General features: G+C 44.2%; 1 protein-coding gene across 1 annotated transcript in view; it reads right to left on the reverse strand.

Moving 5' to 3' along the window:
* SNX5 (sorting nexin 5) overlaps positions 1–20,746 on the reverse strand; it is a 317,483-nt gene that overhangs the window by 58,426 nt on the left and 238,311 nt on the right. Inside the window, exons 10-11 of the mRNA XM_085611758.1 lie at positions 4,509–4,548; positions 4,342–4,428 (exon numbers count right to left, since the gene is read on the reverse strand). Of these exons, the coding sequence (XP_085467884.1) occupies positions 4,342–4,428; positions 4,509–4,548 (127 nt within the window). The remainder of the gene's footprint in view (positions 1–4,341; positions 4,429–4,508; positions 4,549–20,746) is intronic.

A 20,746-nucleotide genomic window follows, 5' to 3' on the forward strand; every position in this document is an offset into this window, starting at 1 on the left:
TATATTGGCAATTAATAACAGTCATTGACTAATGGCCAATCAAGCTAATTACAAAGCCATTCAAGCTAAATAGTATAACAAACCTATCATCGGGCCACGGATGATGGGAGGGCACAGCGACCTCTGTACAGGGACAGCTCTGGAGACTGAAAAAGCAGCTGAGAAAAAGGCGGTGTGACACAGAGAGCCCACTCTTGAATCGTCTATACTATTTTGATACCAAAATGTACACTAATAGAAACATAATTTCTAAAACTATGGGGATCATTAGGATGGCAGACTGACTTTTGTCCGTCCGCTATCCAATCATATTTGGGACCGCCCGCCTACAAGGCGGAGGTCCCACAGGGCAAATTAGGATGAGACCACCACTGTGGCGGTCGCATTGCCCATGTTTTGTATTTCTTTGGGAGCTGCGCTCTGCAGCAGTCGCAAGACAAAACAGACACCCCACACATATCCCTGCACTACATGGCAGGCACCATGCAGTGCCTACCACATGGTGTAAGGATATGTGGGGGGCCCACAGGTGCCCCCCAGGGCTTTTGTCCCTGGCCCAGGGGGATAGGTGGTCCGGCTACGGGCCCCCAAATCAGTTTGCCTGCCATTTTCCTACGGTTTGACCGCCGCAGAACGGCCAGTCGAAAGGGATATTGTAATCCCTACAGTGATGCCGGACAGGCACCGCTGCCATTCTAGGACAACAAGGAGGTCCGACAGGCGGTTGGATAAAGACCGCCTGTCAGGACCGACCGACCGCCCGCCACCAGTCCAGAAGCCATTGTAATATGGCAGACGTAGATCCCTGTTATGATAGCAGAGGGACCACTACCGACAGCCTGTGGCAGTCCCTCAGCCATCATAGTGAGGCCCTAAGTTTGTTAAGTTATGCATTACAAATATTGACTCCTTATCTGTTATATTTCACGTGTTTGCTCTTGTTGAACTGAATACAAATAGTCCCTTCTTTAAAATGGCTTCCATATTCCCATTAAATTAACAGAAGAATAGCATAGGGTATTGTAATTAGGTCTTTTTTCTATGTCTAAGCCTGCAGAAGTCATTTGGTAACAGCAATGGGGAAATTAACGATCAGTTGAAAAGACTGTTGCATTTGACGGAGTAACATTCTGCAAAGGCTCGTATTTGAATGCATGAATATTTACCATAAAAGAAATGCAGTCTTAATGTCATAAACCTGATGCGCCATCTTCAAATTGGATAAGACCAAATGAACCAGGAAAACGTGCTTGAAGACTCGTGTAGGTAGGAGCTCTTCATTTTAAGTTTTTCATTATTGTTTGAAGGGGATCAGCAGTGCCATGTGGGCTGTAGGGAGGAACAAGCCTGTAGCCCATCATGCAGGAAGGAGGAGGAGGCAGCTGCAGGGGAGCTGGCTAGAGCAGGGAAAGGAGAGCGAGTAGCTGTGTGTGTAAAGGGCACATGCCTGGTATGGTGTGCCAAGTGTGGGCTCCGCAATGCGCGTTCAATGCAATAGCACTACAGCAGTCCCCAATTTGCGATTTTAGCGTTCTGCATAGGGAAAGCAGCCAGAACCAAGCAACAGCTAGGCCACTCATTTAAAAAGTAGTACCGAAATGGATGAAAATGGCCTCTGTGTAGGCTCAAAATGTAATTGGGAAATGTGCTCAGGGAGTCCTGAACACCGGAAGAGGCATGACACATGCCTGCCATTGACAAATGGTGAGACCTAAAAAAGGAGTGATGATGGTGCCGGCTAATGGGAAGCCTATGAACGGTGCTTTGAGCCAGAAGTAGATACAGCATGTCTCGGATCGAGACAGCGCATGTGCGCCATCTAGAGCCAAGATTTAACAAGCATTGGCATAGCCAATAGGTCTCGCCTTTGGAGCCTAATAAGTGTTTAACCATGCAACAGTTAATGTTGTTGCACCAAGGATATTGTGCTGCATAACTAAATACTTATAAGGTCCCAAAAGCGAGACCTATTGGATATGCCAATGCTAGTTTTTTATTCCAGTAGTGTACTTCCCAGACCCATCTTAAAAGACTCAGTCTCCCCCCCAAAGTGTTGGTGGCCACCTACATACCCCCACAGAGCATCATGTGACACAACCAGACCAATGCACCAGGTAGCACAGGGCACAGAGCTATGCAATGCCGCTCCCTGGGTCACAAATTCAGCTCTCCTGGTTGCTACTCAGCTATGCCATGCGTGAAGACTGTGCAGAGACAACCCTCCTGCATGTGCATAACATGTCCCACTGAAGCCTGGGACGAGAATAGACATGCACCTTCTGTAGTCGATTTGCTTATTCAAAAACAATGCAAGGTATCACTGGGATACATTTGCACGCTCTGTGGGTACATTTGGGAAAGCGGATCCATCTAAAATCCCTTCTCTGCCTGACCCAGTAGACGCAAGCATCAAGCAAAACACCTGGGCTCGGACCCCTCAGCACAAGCGTGCACCAACGCACAGCGGCTGGGAAGCACTTCCAGTGCATCCTGACATGGCGATGGAAGCCGCGTGCTCTTCTACGCTGAATAATTGAATCTGACGGTAATTCTTCCCAGTCGCTGGACACATGGAAGGCAGAAGGTGGACAATTGAAAAGCTCCAACTTAGGTTGAAACGCCACGCAAGGCACAGAAAATGTCCCAGAGAGGCTAGAGCTGCTAAGTACTGAGAACATTGTCTGTATAGCTGGGCGGGCTTGAAGAAGTAAACAAGTGGGAGGGGGGGGTGGGGGGTGGGGGGTGGGGGGGGGGGGGTACTGCACCCGCGCGCTAAGCAGCAGCTATGTGCACTTTTTCAAAGCACACACTTGTGCTTGTGGCGCACCGCTGCGCACTCCCGCAAGCTGTATGCCGCCACAAGCACATGCTTGGAAAGAGAGCTGTACGACGGCATGCGCGCTGTGTAGGTGAGACCTAAAAATGGAGAAATCAAAAAACCATCTATGAACAAGACGATAAAAAATCTGGTGAAAATGTTGGCACATTACTTAGATCAGTTGGACCGTGGAATGAATCTTGATCATATGTAGAATTTAGAGCCAAATGGAAAATGACAGCCTGACTTAAAATGTTTTAAGAATAGAATAATCAGGAGATGGACGTTAAAGCTGAAACTGGGACAAATCCCTCTACTCATGAAATGGAAATTAAACAAAAGTTAGAGACTCAAGATTGCTGAAAGCCTTGCAATTTACCAATTTTGTAAACAATGTCCTGCTACCCAGATGCATTTAATAATAGTTTGCACAGTTATCTTACAAGAAAGGAGCCTCAATGAATCACAAAACAAAATAATTAAAGAACGATAAGGCGGTATATAATAAGTTTTATTTAGTTGTAAAATGCACTTTATATACTATATAAGGTCGACTTGCCAGAACGAACCTCGGTGGACTGCTATTGGTATACCATGAAAGCACTGTATGTAGTATACGCCTAACATCACTAGGATAGGAACAGTATAGAGTAACTGCTGCTTAATTATCAAGAGAAACCTCGGAGGATTGCGAACAAACTCCCTTTCTGAATCACTATAAATAAATATTTACTAACTGCCTCTACCTGTGGATAAAAAAAAGAATTGTAATTTTTTTTTGTTTTTTTAATTGAAGTTGAGGTTTTTGATGATTTTCATTCTTAAAATAGGCTCTTTTCAATGTTTTAAATGTTGATTATCTTATATAATTGAAAATATGAGGTGTTGTTAAGTAGCCGTGCATGTGGAAGCAGTGGGGAGTGAAAGAAAAACCAGATATAATGTCTGGTTGGAAATTTGTAAAATGCAGGTGTTTGCAGCAGATTTTTGTCCCATATTAAAATAATAATTTTAAAGTCTGCAATGTTTGTTTTGCCAAACCAGCATAGTACCGAACAACTAAAAAATACTTGAAACTATAAAAATATGCCATGCTCATCTTCAGCCCCAATACAAAGCGGGTCTATTCTCTGATCCAAATGAACTGTGAGCTCTGTGGTTATTACCGCACCAATTACATTTTCTCCAGGTAAATTTCACCAAGACAAAATGTACTTGGTGACAACACGATGTATATTCTGAAACGTGATAAACACCAAATTTTGCATTTGCTACATATCTGTGCAAGGAAAACTCTGAACTGGAGGCATTTACCATACCCAATAAATACTGCATGTCGCAGTATCTACCAAGTGCAGCATCTATTTAACCCCCTTAAGGCACACTTGGTATCATGGTCTTGTGGCCAATCTGAAATGAACACTGTTTCAAACCTCTGCGTCATCAATCATACAGTTACATTCTCATTTCACATGGTTATCACATGATTTCCCTTCTAATGGATTGCCAAAACAGACTCTCACCTTTGCTGCTTCAATATTGAGCATGTAGTAACGCAACAGCTCAGTCAACTTCAAGTCTTCATCCGATGCAACTCGACCCTCTACTTTCTATGAAGGAGGAAAGGACAATGATATAATATGTAGCAAACATGTATATAGATACAATTAAATATTAGTACCCAGCTTACCCTCAGTTTTTCAAACAATTCTGTAAGCTTCAGCAAGTACCTAAAGAGAGCAGAGGAAAAGAATAAAATATTAACAGAAAGTCTATTTATTGGATATTAATGTATGCTTTAGCAGACCTAAATAGAGCAATGAGTAATTGGGATGAGCTTCTTCAGATTAAAAGCAAAATCTTTAGCCTTTATCTCCATTTATTAAAAAGAAATAATTACAACCAGTGTGCTCATCTGCTTTGTCAATGTTTTTTAGCCAATATTCTTTTCACATTTCTATTTGGGATAATATCTAGTTTTTGGGGAGTTTTATATAGCGCTAACTTGACCCAAAGGTATCCGGTATCAGAGCGCTTTACATGATCACCAGTTGCGTTACAAAATGACACATTCATTTTTGTTAGGCACCCGGAGATTAAGTGATTTGCCCAGAATCACAGGATGTTGAGCGTCGTTGCAGAGACTCGAACCCATTTCCCCAGATTTGAGGTCGGCCACCCTAGCAGTTAGGCCACATCCTCTCCTCGCTTATTTTTTATTAGTGCTCTAATAGTCAGGCGGCATCTTCAGATCTCCAATAAAAACTGTTTTTCCTAACCTATGACAGTAATGGAGGGCATTATAAGGTTGTAACTGCAATCTTTAGATTAAATAACATTGATGCACATTGCCATTGCCTATTACTCACTAACTATTTTTCTGTGACTTCGCCCCCACTTCCCGACTTCAAGCTTGGAAGTTGCAAAAACGAGTTTGGAGCAAAGTGTCTCTCTCCAAAAGTCGAACGCACAGCTGATTCCTTCAAAAAAATCTACCACAATTTTAATCCATTTAAACCGATTTTATTCCAACGTATTCCGTGTATTTTAAACCGTTCTTTTTAATCTTCTCACATGAGAGGCATTTCTGTACTTCAAAGTTTCTAATGCGGCAGATATGCCCATCCGGGCCTTTTTCTGTTGCACGAGATGTACATTCATAATCTTCAGTAATTAGCCTTTTACACCCAATGCATTTCGGGCTTTAAGCACTTTGTCAGGGGTTTCACTACAAATTTAAAAAAAACATTGGTGTTAGACTTGGTTTTCAGACCTTCATACAGAAATATTCATCAATTATTGCTTTAGGCAGTGCATACGTTGTTCTAAAAAACACCTTATAATCAACGTTTTCCCTCTATATATGTACATCAAAACAGGCTACCCTGATTTAGATTTAAACCAATAATAAAATAATAACTGATAAAACTCCCTCATCAGTGGAAACGTATAAACACTGGTAAACACCTGCATAACCATAAAATAAAATGCCTTTCCAAGAAAGGAAAGTAAAAGAGAATAATTAATTTGTTGTTTCTTTCAGAAGGGGACAACACAAAGTAATTTTGTTAAACAAGGTAGCAGCAAGAAATACTGGTTTGATTATTCGGTTTGAATAGTATTTTGGCGACACCCCTAAAAACAAAACTCACTATTTCTTTTGTTTGTTCAATTTTGTGTGTTTGGATTAAAGATGCAGGGTTAAGATGCTGGGTTTAGAAGCATGGTTTTTAGGTCTGAGTTAATTATTTTATACACTCCATAGAGAATCTAGGAATATTAAAATTATATTTGATCTTTTGGCAGTACTCATTTCTTTGCCTGATTGGTGAAGTGGTAGCGTCGTCAGAATATTGCCCAATATGCATTACTGCATTTACCACAAACACAGAATGGGTAAAACAGATTGAAACATCAACCCTCTTTGTCTAACAAGTCAATATTGACAGCGGGTCACCTGCCAAACAACCCATGCTCTAAACATTCCAAGCAAGATGTATTGACCAGTACCTGTAAAAAGAGTGCTGTCAACATGCACATGGGATAGCAGTAAAAACATGGAAAGACTTCCCACATACTAACAAAATTCATAGGTGCAAGGTGCCCCATTGTTCTATGTGATGCATAAAACCTTATGTTTGCTAAACACAGTATGTCTTCACTTCTCAAAGTCCATTATCATAACTTTTACGGCCGTCTATGGTCCACTTTAGACCTCTATTTGCAAAATAAACCCCACCCAGAGTCAACAAAATGTTCCCCACATCCAGCAAAAACATAAAATACTAGGTTTATAAAATAACGAATACTTAACATACATAATGTAACTACTACTTACTTCCACATAATACAACATATCCCATTCCCAAGCTTTCACCTCACAAAGAACCCTTTTACAAAGCCAAAAGATACAGGACCCAAGCTCTTTCTCCTCTAGCTCTGTCCCGGTCTTCCTACCCTCCACTTGCTTTCCTTTCCCCTATTTCGCCCCATCCTCACCTTCTGGAAGCAGGGCAGTAAAGCTTCTTTACCATATAACCAAGTACAGTTTACTGAGCAACATCATTTATGTACCTGTTTCCCATGTTTCTCCCCCAACTAAAAACGAAGAAAAACTTTTGAACACAAAAAAAAGACAATCCATTTAAGTGACCCTCCTCCCCCACCCACCTCCCAAAAAAACCCACTAACATTCTCTTGTTTATATTACCTACACTATCCTGTCGGCAATGACCATGGTATTACAATATTACGATGCTGTCACCAACCATTTCAATAAAACATGAGTGGTGCACTGTCACGCCAATTCTTCACAGCTCAGGTAACTGAGTAATCCTTGGAAATAATATCACCAGCTTATCCCTAGAACCTCTGGAAATAGGATAATACAAGGGACATAGCTACCATTGGTGCAGCATGTGCAGTGGCGCCCAGAGTCATGTTTGATCCTTGATAATTGCTGTATTTGACTACCCCCAACAGTAGTCAAAGAGGGTATTTTCCTTGTTTGCACCACTCCCTTGGTGTTCTTGCTCTGCAACTGGATAGTAACACACACCAAGAACCTCCTTTTAAGAACTAAACTGTCAGAGGTAGCCACTATAAATACTTACAATTAACTCTTAAGCCAGAACACTCACTTACACACATGTGAAAGCACACAATAAATGTACAGTTAGCAGAGAAAGATTATTCATAAAGTGATTTAAAATGATGTTTTTTTGGTAGCTTCACTGCAAATTTCTTCATAACTATAAAAGCAGACAGCCTCTCTTTCCCAGATAAGCTCTGGGACCTATGCATATTTAATCTAATTGGGTAAGCAGAGGTCAGGTGTATTAGTAACCCTGCACTGGTATTTTGTCCGACCTGCTAGTAAGTATTAAAATAGTTGTGTACGGGCAATTTAAAAAAAAGCTTTGGTAAATGTGCAGCTGCCGTACGGGTCTTTGGACACACCATTTGTAGTCCAATGCATGGTATGTAGGTGGTAATAAGAAAAGGGACGGTTCAGCACCCTTTATATTTCATGTCACATATGAATGCAGAGTGAGCAGTGGTCACCTGTTAAGGATCGTGGGGGTGGGGGGAGAGGGGGAGAGAGAGGGAGAGAGAGGGAGAGAGAGACTTAAACATCTCCTGGGCCTCACACTACTGGGTCATTACTATGAGGCACAGGGAAGGGAGTCCCCACCAGCCATGGTATAGCACCGTGACTTCCCTGGGCCTTGCAACATTCAAGGCTTTGAAGCCGATAAGAGTGAAGCTAACTGGACGAAATGCTCTCCCCCAGTGACGCACTGCAAAACCACAGTTGGGGATGCCCTCTCTAGAGGACCTGACAGTGCTGGGTCATAGCTTGGTAGCCCAGGGAAGGGGGAGGGGGGTTCTCCAATCACAGTACTAGTCCATAGCTGAGAAGCCCAAGAGAATAGGTTTCTTACAGTATAGGGTCTGGACCTCACAGTGTTGGATCATGGCTCTGAGGACCAGGTGAGTGGGGACCCCTCCCCTAAGCTTCACAGCCCTAGACCATGGCTGCAATGCCCAGAATAGTGGGACCCCTTCATCTGGGCCCACTACATGGCTGTTACGTACAGGGGAACAACTGGGCCTCAAAGTCCTGGGTCTTAACGTTGAGACAGAGGTGAGGGGTGACCCTTCTCTAAGCCATGCTGTGCTAGACCAGAGCTGCGAGGCCAAGGTAATGGAAGCCCCCTCCTCTGGGTCTTGCAGCGTTAGACCGTGGCTACTAGGCCCAGGTCAGTGGGGCCCCACCGTTGGGCCTTTTTAACACTAGACTATAGCTTTTGAGGTCCATGAGATGGATCCACTCTTCCACGGGTTGTGGAGCGCTAGACCATGGCTGAGGGCCCTCTTTTCTGGATCTCCAAGCACTGGGTCATAGCCGAGAGGCCCAGGGAAGGGGGCTTTGCTCTCTGGGCATTATAGCGCTACATCAGGACAGTGAGATCCAGGGGAAAGAGCCCCCTCCCTTGAGACCTGGAACTCAGGACCATGAAGGTGAGGCTCAGTGAGGGGTGTTCTAGTCCTTGCAGCGCTACACCACGCCTTTGTGGCCACTGGAAAAGGGATCACTCGCCCCCTGGTATCACAGCACTAGACCACAATGGCTTTGGGGTGTGGGTTGACTTGCCCCCACCTCCCCTGGGTCTCACAGAGCTGTACTATGGCTATGTGCAAGGATCCATATAAGGAGCATAGCCACCGAAAGTGAAGCAAGTACAGTGGCACAAAGAGCACTGGATCCCCAATGCACCCAAATTATGACTGTCTTTTACTGTACAGCCAGCGGACAGGGTGGGGTGCTTTTCTTTGCATCAGGGCACATGCCACATGCCACTAGTACCATGCTACTCGTCTCTCTTCCATGCACCTTACAGCCATGTTGCAGTGTTTATTCATCAATTGTGTACTCACCACTCCGGGAGAGGTGGACAATGGCCCAGACTGAATGGCAAAGGAAAGGATCTCCCAATCACACAAAGGGTACTTCAATCTGGGGACAATGCTTAGCCCTGCCAGGCAATACTTTGTACACAGAGATAACAAGATGTTGAGACTGAAAAGCAATCCAGCTCTGGTAGTCAAGGCAAACTTAGGATCATGTGTTCTGGTTTAACTAGAGGGGCTGGCGGGTTCAAACAGAGCGGTATAGGTTATGCTGTGTACAAGTCTTTCAATGCTCAGATTTTGGTGTTACAATAGATCGTTTAGGAGGGCTAAGCCTGTCACACCCACTGAGTGCATGAAAGATCTTAAAACAGCAGCTCATTCAACAGAATCTGAGACTTAAAGCACCATCTCATGATGTCTGCAAAAATGAGCCTCCCAAAAAACGTTTAGAAACAGGCAGTGCACTCTGATCAGACACTTGCAGGACATTGCGATCATGAGACTACAAAGCAAAATAACACTGTTAAATAAGTGATCTAATTTTAGAAAAATACATCCGAGCACCCATCCCTGGCAATACATGCTCTGCCTAATGCCAAAGCTAGTAATCAAGGGCTATCCTCAATTCTAAGTATTTATGCAATTCGGGGATTCAAAATCTCAGCTTGTCCTCATGTAACCACCAGCTCCCCCGTAACAGCCCCCACTGCGTGCATGCTGCACATGTAACATATTACGATGTTGATGCTCACCTTTGGCATTAAAACAGGAGTGGGCCACTAGGCAAGATCCAAGTACGAGAGAGTGGGTGTGCAAGTGTGTGGCAAATCCCTGGAGTAAAAACCACCCATTACAAAACAACGCCATGCTACATATATAATTGCCTTGACATTCTTCTCCATGGTCAGGAGGTTGAATAAACTGGGAAGAAAGAAATTATCAGTAGGCTAGGGACCCAACAACAAAATCAACGACTCATATAAAAACATACAGCTGCAAGGACCACTGCAATCCAGATAACCAAGTCTCTACAGCATTAAGCAGTCACCACAGGAATACATCAGAGTAAACAATAAATCATTGCAGCAAGAATGGGGTTCTGGCAGCTGGTATGAAGGCCTATGCTCACTATGGGCCTCATGTAGGTAGCATACAAGTTACCACTTCTTAAATACCGAACGTTACCGAATCGGTATTTAAGAAGTGGTAACTTGTATGTAGGTAATCATTTGGGAAATATTACCGAACCGGTAAAATTCGGTAATTACCGAATCGGTATTTACCGATTCGGTAATGAGGCATACCTTCCCATTGATGGGAAGGTATGCCTCATTAACGAATCGGTAAATACCGATTCGGTAATGGGGGGAACACATGCAAGGGTTGCAGGGTGTCACATGGACAACCTGTTGCACCCCTGATTCGGCCATGTGTGCACATGTGGCACACATACATGCCCTAAGGGCATGTATGTCTGCCACATTGCACACGTCTAAGCGCTTTAAAATGGTTAAACACATCCATTCATTATTTACCACCAACTATTAGTTGGTGGTAAATACCGACTCATAAAAACACCCACACACTCCCCCTACATCTCATTTCTGGATTCGGAATTTACCGAATCGGTAAAATTACCGATTCGGTAATTTTACTGATTCGGTAAATTACCGAATACAGAAATGAGCCCCCTACATACCAAAAGCCAAAATACCGGTCGGTAACGGTATAATTACCGAAAATCGGCCGTTACCGACCGGTATTTGGCTACCTACATGAGGCCCTATATGCCTTACAGGATCAACAAGGGAAACTTGCATTCCAAAGGTCCCTTTGGAAGACCCATGGATGCACCTGGAAGCTGAGCTACCCCTTCAACTGTAAAGTGGGTTCTCACATGCGTTGATTTTCACAACCACTCTGATGGACCTAAAGCATGGCCCACCTGCCATTGCTCACTGAAGGGCTATTTCTAAAGCAGCTTTAATCGCTTCTAGCCGTAGCTTTCTAACTAAAACCAGCTTAAACTGGAACCGTGAAACATACTCAAAACTCGGATGTAGATATCTGAAAAGACTACCGCTCACGGTATTCTCACCCAACCCATGAAATCACCTCATGCCACTAAAGGAGTTAATTAAGTCGAACACGCTATGTTGGCACATTCGCCTCAACACTCCCTAGAATGCTTGCAGGAGCATCAAAATCCTACACCTATACCCAAAATAAGGTGTGGTTTCCAGAAACACGCAGACTCTTGCATCGTAGAAAAAACGTTGCTTCTTATAATAGATTATTTTTAGAGGAACATAAAATAATCATGAAGTTCAGTGGTGGGGGATAGGTGTATGAGGAGCTTTTCATGCCGCCATCTCCTTAACAGATGAAGGATATCGTACATCAGAGGGAAAACTAGTCTTCGTGTGGCTTCTTATTACCAGTATGAAGCAAGTTAAGAAAAATATGTTCAGGGTTATGTGAACATGTGAATTATGGAGAAGATTCATGTCTCTGAGCTACGTGCTGTGGCAACGTTTATACTGGAAATGGGCAGTTCTGAGGCAACTCAACATGCATCATTAGGAGGCCTAAAGAGGCTGAATACAGCCATCACTGCTGGAGTGCCGGAAGTGAGATTTTGTTCGACACTTGCAAAACTAAAGAACAGAGGTTCAGCCAGAGCACTGAGAAGAGGTTGATTTCAGCAGCTCACCAGCCATGCACTTGAAAAAATGCTTGAGTGTCGTAGTTCAATGGATGGGAAGACATTGCCTGAAACTGAATGCAGCAAAGACCGAAGTTCTCCTCTTCGGAACGGATATTTGTTTTCGGAACAAATCCTGGTGGCCTGAGGATTTGGGTTCTGTTCCTAGCCCAGTGGCTAAATCTAAGAATCTCCGAACAATATTTTTAAACTTGCACGTTGACCGCTCACGCGCCATTGAGTTTTCTAACGCCGCGCAATGACCGATCAGCCATGCGCGCTCAGCCGATGACGGAAACAAGGCTACGCAATACCTCCGAACTTTGCACAGTGCCACGCAATGTATATATATTCGTATTGCCACCAATGAACCCCGCGATACGATGCAGATACTCAACCTTAATCTTAAAATGGTTGTGAGCACCCCCTTCGAACCACGCTCACATTGCAAAGTGCATGCCATACATATTTCCAATCACACCACGTGCCACCATTTGAACCCACTTAATTACGTATTACATTGCGCACTCACATAAGTTAAAATGACGCAGCCATAGGACAGCTTAACCCACCGCTTTTTGTAGGATGTACAGCGTATAAAAGAAATGCCATTTATCTTGTTGGCTTTATATTCTCAATGACATGTTCCAGTTGAACAATACGACCATCATCATGAAACCACTTTTAAACTGCTTTAAACCATTTTTAAACTCATATTCAGTATCACCCCGTTTTTGTCTCCACTTCTCCTTAGCCCTACTCTACGTACTATTAACCTTACATTCAGATACATAATGTTTTAACTATATGCCTTAGGAATAGGACATCACCCATTTCCTACATTGCTTTCTAGGTCCTGAAGAAAGCCCCCCGACCCCTCAAGGGCACCCAAAGGGGCTGAAACATGTCGACCATTTATCTGGACTATTGAATGCAGTGGACTCATAAATAGGTCCTTTTTGCACAACACTGTTTTTAAACTCTCCCCATGCACCAAACTGAATAAAGTTACAATTTAGGTAGTATGAGGATCACATTTTAACCAACTCACCCCACTTGAGCACTTCCACTCGTCACCCATTACTGATCACTATTGAAATAACCAGCGGTTCCCTCTAGTTGGAGGAAGCATACAAAAAAGAGACCAGATGACATATCTGATACAGGCGGAGAATCAAGATAAACCGCCAAACGACCTGTTCACGTGAATGAGGGTTTTTTAAGTACTGACGGCTATAACACCCGGACCCTGGTTGCAGGTACAAGTGATCCATTGCCCATTGATTTTGACTGATTATTAGGAAGCTGAATGGATCATAGCTCCTTCTACCTCCCCCCCACCCTTGATTTAAATAGAAGTGTGGGTAAGTAGAAGTGTGGGTAAGTACTCACTAATGGACTTACCTAGCATGCTCCATAAAATATGGAGAGCATGGCTATCAGTTTTACCACACTGGTGAGAGGACAATATGTGCACTGGAGTTGGAGATGTGGAACCTGCAGTGCAATTACTGGAAGGGAGAACTACCTATGTCCTAAGGGAATGATTTGGTGACTCGCCAGAGAGAGACGATTGAGCAACAAACTACATATAAGAATTGTGAGATGACCTCCATCACTTTAATGGAAAACAAAATAGAAAGGATTGAAAATGGCAAAAGAGCTGTCAATCTTTACATTGATCGGCTGACATGAACACAGGGAGATTGGTTGTTGAAGGTTACATTGCAGCCTTACTAGAGAAATTGCTGGAAACTGAAGGAATTGACCACTCCATTAAACAAGCTGTTGAATGAAAAATTAATCAATACTGTTTTGATGTGCAAATGGAAAAGCAAAAACTGGCATTAAGCTAAATATTAACCGCACACAGGTTCCAAGCTTTAAACCATCCTCTTCCTTCAGACAGTCCCTTCTCAACAAAAGACGTGGAAAGCCAAGACACAAAATCGCACAGAAAATGCATAAATACATTGGCCTAATATTACATGTGAAAGAAAAAAGTCACAGTTTAAAAGAGAAAAAAAACTCGCAAACAAGAACGCCATCTTGTGGCTAAGAATGGAGTAGCTCAAGCAGACTATGTAAGGACAGATGACTTCTGGAATTTTTATAAGAACTTTTTCGGACATTAAAACGAAACCAAAGGAAAAGAAAAAACAATCACCATCTTTATCTATCATTTTGGTTAATCCAAGAATATCGTAATCAACACCACAACGTTTTAAAACATTTCAGAATTAAAGAAACTAACGCCCTTTACATTAATATCTTCGTATTAGATGATAATTCCCTGGGCCACAGAATACACAACGCTCTGGATTTTGGACAGATAGCAGGTTGTGTGGAACAGTGAAACCAGAAGCACCCAAGAGTCAAGCAATGGCATGAACAGGCATGCCTGGTAACGGATCTCAAAACACGTGGAAGGGCAATAATTAACAGTGGTGGACTAAGCTGGCAGGTAAGTTGGGGAGAGGAGTTGGCCTCGACCTCGGACCTGGGGAACTGGGTTCGAGTCTCGGTAATGACGCTGAACATCCTGTGATTCTGGGCAAATCACTTAATCTCCCCGTGCCTAACAAAGATTGAATGTGTGTCCTGATGTAACGTAACTGGTGCTATGTAAGGCGCTCTGATACCTGATTGGATTCGGGTCAAGTTCGCGCAATATAAAACTCTGCAAAAAAAGGCAGTCAACATGGAACCTCCAACACATGGCGTCGATGAGAAGAAAGGCAGGTCACCTTTGTTTAGTCCATGTCAGGCCAGACCATCACTAAAGTGTTTATGCAAATCCAGGCGCATGCCCCAACTTACCTCAAGATTCATCCACTCTCCCGTCTTCCTATTACTGGTAAAATGCTTCACGACTGATTACAAATGGAATGACACCTCAACCTATAGTCACTTCGTTATTCACAAGAGATCACTCACTCTCTGTATTGAGGGCGCTCAGATGAAGGACACCTGCATGAAACGTCTTTTTGATCCATTTCGTAGATAAAAATCGCTGTGAGAATCTAGAACTACCCTGCTCCCCAGACGCGCAACACCCATTGGACTCACAGGCCTTCAGTGGCAGCCCGGGATGAGACAGCTTCCCGGGGACACACACCACCGCACCCGAGCACTTCACAGGTCTTTAAAAGACCATTTGCATGTTCATGAGGCCTCGCTGTTGTTTCACCCCTTCTAAGAGCCCCTGCAGCTCCACTCTGCATATGGCTTAAAGGACTCCGCCCCCACCCCCGAAATTTTTTCTTAAAACTCCCCCCCTCCCCCCCCCCACCCCGAAATTTGGCTCTAGTTGCGCCTCTGCTGCTCCCGCCCCAAGTCCGCCACATAACAGGAGTATAATACACAGGACCCAGCAATCCCTGTATGAACATCCATTTCTAATTTCATTATTTCAGACAAGTCGGTGACATCTCTAGTCCGCTGTATCAAGAAAATGATAAGGCAGCCCAACTGTAATAAGTTCTTGCAGACGAGTTGTGTCGTCAAAGGGTTTTCACTGAGCATAGTTACTGCTGCAGTTTAATCAATGAAAAGGAGACCCAGCTCTTCGTTCTTTGATCAATTTTTCTAAAATGACCGTAAATGTGCATCAACCAGATATTTATGACGCGCTTATTTGTTCCACCGAACAAGTCATTACAATTAGTTTTTGTGGGTTTTCATTTTACACTACAGATTCTACTTTTATTCTCTAACTCTGCAAATACACTCTGATATGAAAATGCAACACACCAAAGATAGCCGTTTTGTGAGAAGGGAGACAGTGTGACTATGTAATATGTGGAATAAAGTACCCCATGGCATACAAACTCTTTGGCGGCTTGGAATATCCTTATTATGTAACTTATCCCATCTATCACTCTAAAAGCAATGAAGAAGCTGCCTGTAGGTATACAATTACGGACGAAAGGATGATGCAATGTCAGTTCTTTTATGTCCCCATCTCCTCACGTTCGGACAATTATCTAGGTTGGACTAACTTTCAATTCAGAGGTCATGTGGGTAAAACTTGGCTATATTTCAGTCCTAAAAATATGCTGCTGTGCAATAATTCAGCATTTACTTTGCTACTTGGTCTAAAAGAAAGTGATGTACGTAGGGAAAATAAGAGCGAATAAGAACTTGTCGTGTGTGTAAACCAGAAACCTGAGAGTGAGCTTCCCCATAGGTGGAGAGAGGATAACCAAGTGGCTTATTGTAAACAGTAAAATATAAACTTTACCACCAACATATGAATGAATTTCAATGTTATTAAACTGGTGAAGTCTGGGGTGATGAGTGATTGAGTGGAGGACAGATGGGTGACTAAATGCATGGTTGAAAGTATCCAGCCACTCCGAGTTTTAAGCAACTATTAAGACTTTCTTAATGCATGTTTAAAAATCAAACAAAAGCTCTGAAAGGCAATATAAACAAGTAGTCACATATAAGCAGAACAATTGCTAGACACATGCACATGGGACGAGAGGAGATCTTTATATTATTTTATCCTTTATTTCAAATATTATTAAGATAAAAAGCTGATACAGCCAACGCGTTTCACTCGTGGAGGGCTTCTTCAGGGCATCCAAAGAGGAGAGAGAACTCCTCTGGAGATACAAGTCGGCTTTTTATCTTAATATTGCCTCTCAGAGCTTTTGTTTGATGCCTAAATATTTGTGGTTTATTGGTGTCAAGCCATATTCTGAGGTGTGCAACTTTAGACTAGTTCCTGTATTCCTTTGAAGATTCAAACTACACAAGTCTGTGCGATAGTATCTTCCCCTGGCCATCATTGTTCGCATGTTTAAAAATGCAATACGGATTGGCTTTGACAATGCTTGTTGTTCGAGAACTCTGCTTAATGAAATGTTATTGTATTGGCCACTCTGCTTTGTAGATTTGAAAAATACAATACTGAAGATAATAAAGATGACAGAGGTATGACTGCAAAATGTAGTGACTATATCTAATACACATTAACCATTAAATCACCCTATATTCGTTTATTATACTCTACTGTAATATTAAGGAACTGGTGGGTGATGAGGTGCTCAGGCCCGAAAAGGTGCGTGGGACCTTTCGGATGACTCTAGTGGAGGCAGAGATTGGGGTGTACGCAGGGCTTTAAGTGGACCGGGTCTCTATCGGGCTCCGTTTTGTGCCCTGGCACAAGCGGTCCGTTTTTCCCCGGATTGCAGTGACAGCAGGCACAGCGATGTGCGCGTGCTCACACTGCTCACTGGAGTCAACGTCGGAATGAGGATGTGCAGACCTCGGCATCTGGGGTGTCGATAGACTATGGTCGGTTTCCTGGAAGTCGTGTTCCAGTAGTCTCTAGTTGTGAAGTGATAATCTAACAGCGAACTGATTTTCCCAATACCTTGTTGTCTGTGTGCACCCAAAACAAATGTTGTAAACATTGGTAACTGAACCCTCCCGGTAAACTCCTGAACTCAATGGCAGACAAAAAACAGTCTAAAACGAAGGTGGTGCCTATGCGCTCTGAGCACTGAGGAGTCACAGCACAGCTCACGACTTGAAAGACTTCTTCTAACATTTGAGCCCAACACTAGAAGCCAGGTGTATGCAGTGCATGTGCATCTACAACAACACTTGCAACAAAAGCATGTTTACAATGAAAGAGTAATGAATGCATGGGGCAGTGTCTCAGCTAAAGTGATGAGCGCAAAAGCAGGAACCTCAATTCTATGACAGGCCGAGAGCAGAGGATTATGCTTTTTACCTTCGCTTTATTCCAAACAGCAGCCATTTTATTATCAATCAATATAAAAAAACTAACATTCCCAGAACAACTTGGGAAACAACAGTATCAGTCAATCATGAACAAAAGACCTTTGGGCCTTGTTGATGCTTCCTCTTTCTTTGTTGCCCAGCAGCCACAGACAAGTCATGTTCTCTTGCTCTTTCTTTATTATGATTGGCGTGCTAGGAGCACATTGATCACTTTCCCGTTACCGTGAGCAGGTTATTTCGGCATACTGTGTGCAGGGCAGCGGAAACGCTAGTGTGCTCCTTATGCAGCAGTTTCGCTTGATAATTGCAGGGCTGTGAGCGCTGTGCGGTCCTCCGCCTGCCATGTGGCGCTGTGACCAGCAAAGCTCTCAAGCTCATCCTTCAAATTCCCAGAAGGGGTCTTCGAGACGTGCGCCCGGGAAGCTGTTGCACCCTTGTCCCTGCTTGGAGACAGGCATTCCGTGAAACTGGGGTCTGTACTATATATCGTCTGATTACCTTGCAGCCCCACAGGGTCAGTACTATTTCATTAACTGATGCCCTATGGGGTCTGTATATTTGTTACGTGGCCATGCAGGCCTCTGTGGGGACACAGTCCCAGGTTTCCCCCAGCAATTCTCAAGGGTAGAGTGTCCCCAGGAAAAGACCCTAAAAATCGTGCAGCCCCTAGCCCCACACAGATCTTACTGGGCTCGAGTGCCATATAAGAATGCGCTGCACCTGCTTAGTTAACAATGCAGCAGTCGTAGAGCACGTATGCAGGCGAGGAACACCTGTCTTTCCGTCCCTGAGACAACGACTTTTGTGAGGCGGTAGATGCCTTTATATACAGGGCAGTTTCTGAGGTTATGGCCCCATGGAACAACGTCTCTCAAGGCAGATAGCACAGGAATGTGCCAGGGCTGTGCATCTTTGGGCCCACCAGGACTCCCAGGTTCCCCAGGGATCAGACTTCTACCCCAAAAGAGAAGGCCAGAAGCCAGGGCAGCCCACAATGTGTTTATTAGTCTAAAGACTGCCTTCCTGGCCCAGTCTAACAGAATGTCTCCACCCTGCTTTGAAGGGAAAGGTTGCACTTACCCCAGAGACAGACTCCAGCATAGCCCTCTTCCTGGCGAAATTCATGAAAGGACGTAAGAAGGTAATTGATAGATCTTGGCGCTCTTGCCAGGATAAAGTGCTGGATGCTGTTGGCCCTCTTACCAAGATTTTGGACATGACTGAGAAAGCCAAGTCTTCTAGGTCCCAAATTCTCCAGAAGTCCTCTCAGGATGCAGCAGGCAGTCATCTGTTTGGGAAAGCCAACTGCACACCATCCACGAAGCACCTCGTGATCCCGAATCTGGGAGATCTCACACCCATGGAAGCTGTGGGGGTTGCCCAAGGTGGTCTTTTTGGTAACTCTTTCATCAAGGAGTAGGAGGGAGTTTGTGGCGACATTCACGTCCCTAGAGGAGGCCCAATCGTCCATCAAAAGCATCTTCAACGCTAGGGATTTTCTTGGGGCCGATCATGAACGAATTGAACGACCGACCATTTGTCTTCTCAGTATCCCTCTACAGGACAGGATTTCAAGCATGGACAGTGACGGGATCAGTCTCGCTTCGCGTCATTCTATCCCACTAGGGTCCCAATGGTTCTGTGCCAGAGGCAGCTTCAAGGGACAGGCCACCGACACCTCCAATAAATGGTGAGTTTTCACCTTCCTTACCAACAAAAAGTGAGGGGGCTGGCTGGAAAACAAATTCCAAGCTTGGTTATCCATTACAACCGATGCGTGGGTCTTACAGACAGTTTGAAGGTGCCAGACCGAATTCTATGGTTCCGCCTGCCAAGAGTTCCTCCCTCGTCCAATAAAATGGTCTCTGCAAGATGCCACATTCCTACATGCAGAGGTCCGGGCCCTCCAAGAAAAAAGGGGTGATTTGCCTGTCCGTGCCTCACTCCAATATCAGCAATCTGTTCTTGGTAGACAATAGCGATGGCAGACAGAAGCTGGTCATCAACCTTAGGGAGTTTAAAGAGTGGCTAAATTATCGCCACTTCAAAATGGATGGCATTCACCTTCTATGGGATGTCTGGAGTCTTTTAGGTTAGAAGGCCTGTCTGGACCTAAAATATGCCTATCAGACAATCCCCATTTTATCTCCCCGACAGATGGTTACTCCAGTTTGTGTGGCAACACCAGATGTTCGTGTTCTCCACACAGCCATTCGGGCTATAGTCGACTCCTTGGTGCTTTGCGAAAGTCCTTATGCCAGTTATACAGAAAGTTTCGGCTCAAGGGACGCAGCTCATCATCTATTTAGTTGACATCCTGTTACTGAGCTGGGCCCCAAGGAAGTTGTACCTTCAGCTGCAGATGGAGGTGAACCTTCTGGAAGGTATAGGGTTTGTATCCAACAATGAAAAGTAAATTCTGACTCCTTCCCAGGAACAATCGTTCTGGGTTTCATGATGGAGTCGAGCACAGCCTTCCTGACCCTTCTGTCCCGGAAATTGACAAAGATCTGCCACGAGCTGCAGAAAACTCTAGCCAGGCAGCACAAATCTCTGCAGCATATTGCTCATCTGGTGGGTCTGCTTTCATCCTTCATCCAGGCGATCTTTCCGGGCCCACTACAGTATTGGGCCCTACAACGCCTCAAGGCACATAAATTACGGAAGGGTCTCACTCACTCTCAGTTAGTGCCCTGGTTAGGTGAAGTGAAGGAGGAAATAGGCTGGTGGCTCTTTCATACGGAGGCCTGGAACAGGAGAGCAATCTTCGGTTCAACTCCAGACCTCGTGATAGAGGCAGATGCCAACAGGTTAGGCTGGGGTATGATGTGTGGGGAGCTCTCCACAGGAAGCTCATGGTCACAGCAGAAGTTACATATCAATTGCTTGGAGCTCCCCGCCAGCTCCTTTGCAGTTCGAAGTTCAATCATGCATCCTCCTCAAGATGAACAATATGTCGGCAGTGTGCTACAGCAACCATAAAGGAGGGACGAAATCCAAAGCACTTTCCGATCGGAGGAAGAATTTTTGACAGTACTGCCTGGACCAAT

Source organism: Triturus cristatus, chromosome 6, assembly GCF_964204655.1.
Source record: "Triturus cristatus chromosome 6, aTriCri1.1, whole genome shotgun sequence".
Taxonomy (NCBI): Eukaryota; Metazoa; Chordata; class Amphibia; order Caudata; family Salamandridae; genus Triturus; species Triturus cristatus.